The sequence below is a fragment of the Cornus florida genome, unplaced genomic scaffold (assembly GCF_030987335.1).
Source record: "Cornus florida cultivar Cherokee Brave unplaced genomic scaffold, ASM3098733v1 CherokeeBrave_3.0.0_Hap2_Chr01, whole genome shotgun sequence".
In the NCBI taxonomy this organism is placed as follows: Eukaryota; Viridiplantae; Streptophyta; class Magnoliopsida; order Cornales; family Cornaceae; genus Cornus; species Cornus florida.
The window spans coordinates 95,335,083-95,337,171 of NW_026775571.1; the positions used below are offsets into that span (position 1 = coordinate 95,335,083).

General features: G+C 43.4%; 1 protein-coding gene across 1 annotated transcript; it reads left to right on the forward strand.

The window, feature by feature from the left end:
• The first annotated feature begins 496 nt into the window (after nt 1-496).
• Nucleotides 497-1,192, forward strand: LOC132278043 (uncharacterized). The gene has a single exon (XM_059779875.1). The coding sequence runs from the start codon at nt 497-499 to the stop codon at nt 1,190-1,192; it is 696 nt and encodes a 231-aa protein (XP_059635858.1).
• The last annotated feature ends 897 nt before the right edge of the window (nt 1,193-2,089 follow it).

Sequence of the window (2,089 nt, forward strand, 5' to 3'; positions counted from 1 at the left end):
ATATGAAGGCCTCGGAAATAGCAGATTATCATCCTGCGACTGCAATAGAAACGTTCAAACTAGCAATGATTCAGGGAACCAAGTTCCATACCTCCTTAGTCAAATATTCCCTTCCGGATATGCAGACTCTCAATGCTAGGGCGTAGATCTACATCCGACTTAAGGAGAATGTAGCCCACCGAGCGCAGTATGCCACCCTCGTCACAGTGGAGAATATGCCTCAGGAAAGGGTGTCAAATCCAAAAAGCAGAAAAGCTAACACGCCTCAGTATAGGTTCCACAGGTACCTGAGAAGAGGCAAAGGATAGAGGAAAAGTTCACACCTCTTCGCACCACCTTAGCTCAGCTATTCTAGGAAAATAAGATGAAATTCACAGCCCCTCAGCCAATGAAGCAACCCTAAGAGCAGAGGGACAAGAACAAGCACTACACCTACCATATAGATTACGGGCATACAACCAATGATTGCAGATCCCTTAGGCGGCAAGTGGAGAATATGATAATCAGGGGTGAGTTGGCAGACTACCTTACAACAAAGGAGTACGTAAAGCCTCGGGAGGTTAACCCTCGGAGAGTAAAAGGTAATCAAGTAAAGGTCATCCATGCAATACATGGGAGATCAGAAAATGACCAAGAATCGAAAGAAGTATATAGATCCAGGCTGAGGACAACCCATAAGTTAAGAAAGTTGTCCTCGATAAACACTGTCGCCTCGGGCAGTATTAGTATTAGGTTTGGTGATGCAGACTTATCTAGACTTCAACTCCTTTACAAGGATCCACTAGTCATCAGCCTTCTGGTGGCAAACTGCATGATCAAAATGGTTTTGATAGACCCAGGTAGCAGTGCCAATATTATCACAAAGGCAGTCTTCGAGAAGCTGGAGGTCCCGTCATCATCAATTCGGCCCACCTCCAGTCCCTTGATGGGATTTGATGGCACGAAGGTAAACCTCCTTGGGGTGATTGATTTATCCGTCACTGCGGTAAAAAGAACATTGAAGGAGAACTTTATCCTAACAAAGATTCATCCTTCTTATAATCTCATTATGGGAAGAGGCTGGATCCACCGAATGAACGAGGTCCTATCTACCCTTCATCAAGTGATGCGATGCCTGTCCCCGGATAGGAAGGAAGTTATTAATCTTTGGGGAAATCATGTCGCTACCAAAGAATACTATATGCTGACATAGAATGAGGCAAAAAAGATAGTTAAGCAGTCCCAACTAGTTGCGACCCTCGGAAGCATGTCCAAATAACAATCACAGAGCCGTCTGCCCAAGTATTTGAAAGCGGAGGATGGAGTTAAAGCAATAAAGCCTACTGAGAATCTCTCAAGGCTGTTGAAGTAATCATTGGCGATCCCCAGAAAGTCACCTATATAGGTTCTTCCCTACAGCCGAGGAAAAGAAAGCATTAATTGATGTCATTCGACAGAACGCAGATGCATTTACTTGGGATCATTCAGACATGGTAGGAATCAATCCTTAAGTCTCATGCCATAGCCTGAAGGTGGATCCGGCGTTCAAGCCAGTCAAGCAAAGACACAGAAGGTTCGCTCTTGAGCGCAATCGAATTATTGCTGAAGAAGTAAACAAATTACTTCAGGCGGGTTTCATCCGAGAGGTGCACTATCCACAATGGCTTTCTAACGTGGTGGTAGTTTAGAAGAAGAATGGAAAATGGAGAGTGTGCATAGATTTTACCAATCTCAACAAAGTTTGCCCTAAAGATAGCTTTCCACTACCCAAAATAGACCAGATGGTTGACGTTACCACTGGTTATGAGAGACACACATTCCTTGATGCATATTCTGGTTATAACCAAATCCCTATGAATTCAGAAGATGAAGAGAAAACTACTTTCATAACAGAAAATGGCACATACTATTATAAAGTTATGCCCTTCGGACTCAAGAATGTTGGGGCAACTTACCAACGCCTTGTTAGCAAAATCTTCGACGAGATGTTAGGAAAGACGGTCGAGGCCTACATCATGGTTAAAAGTGAAGAATGAGGAATATCCCAAGCACTTCCAAGAAGTCTTTGACATTTTGAGAAAGTATAACATATTTTCAAGGCAATTCCTCG

Excerpts from the sequence above, each read along its gene's own strand:
- LOC132278043 (XM_059779875.1), top strand. The coding sequence starts at position 497 with ATGATAATCAGGGGTGAGTTGGCAGACTACCTTACAACAAAGGAGTAC.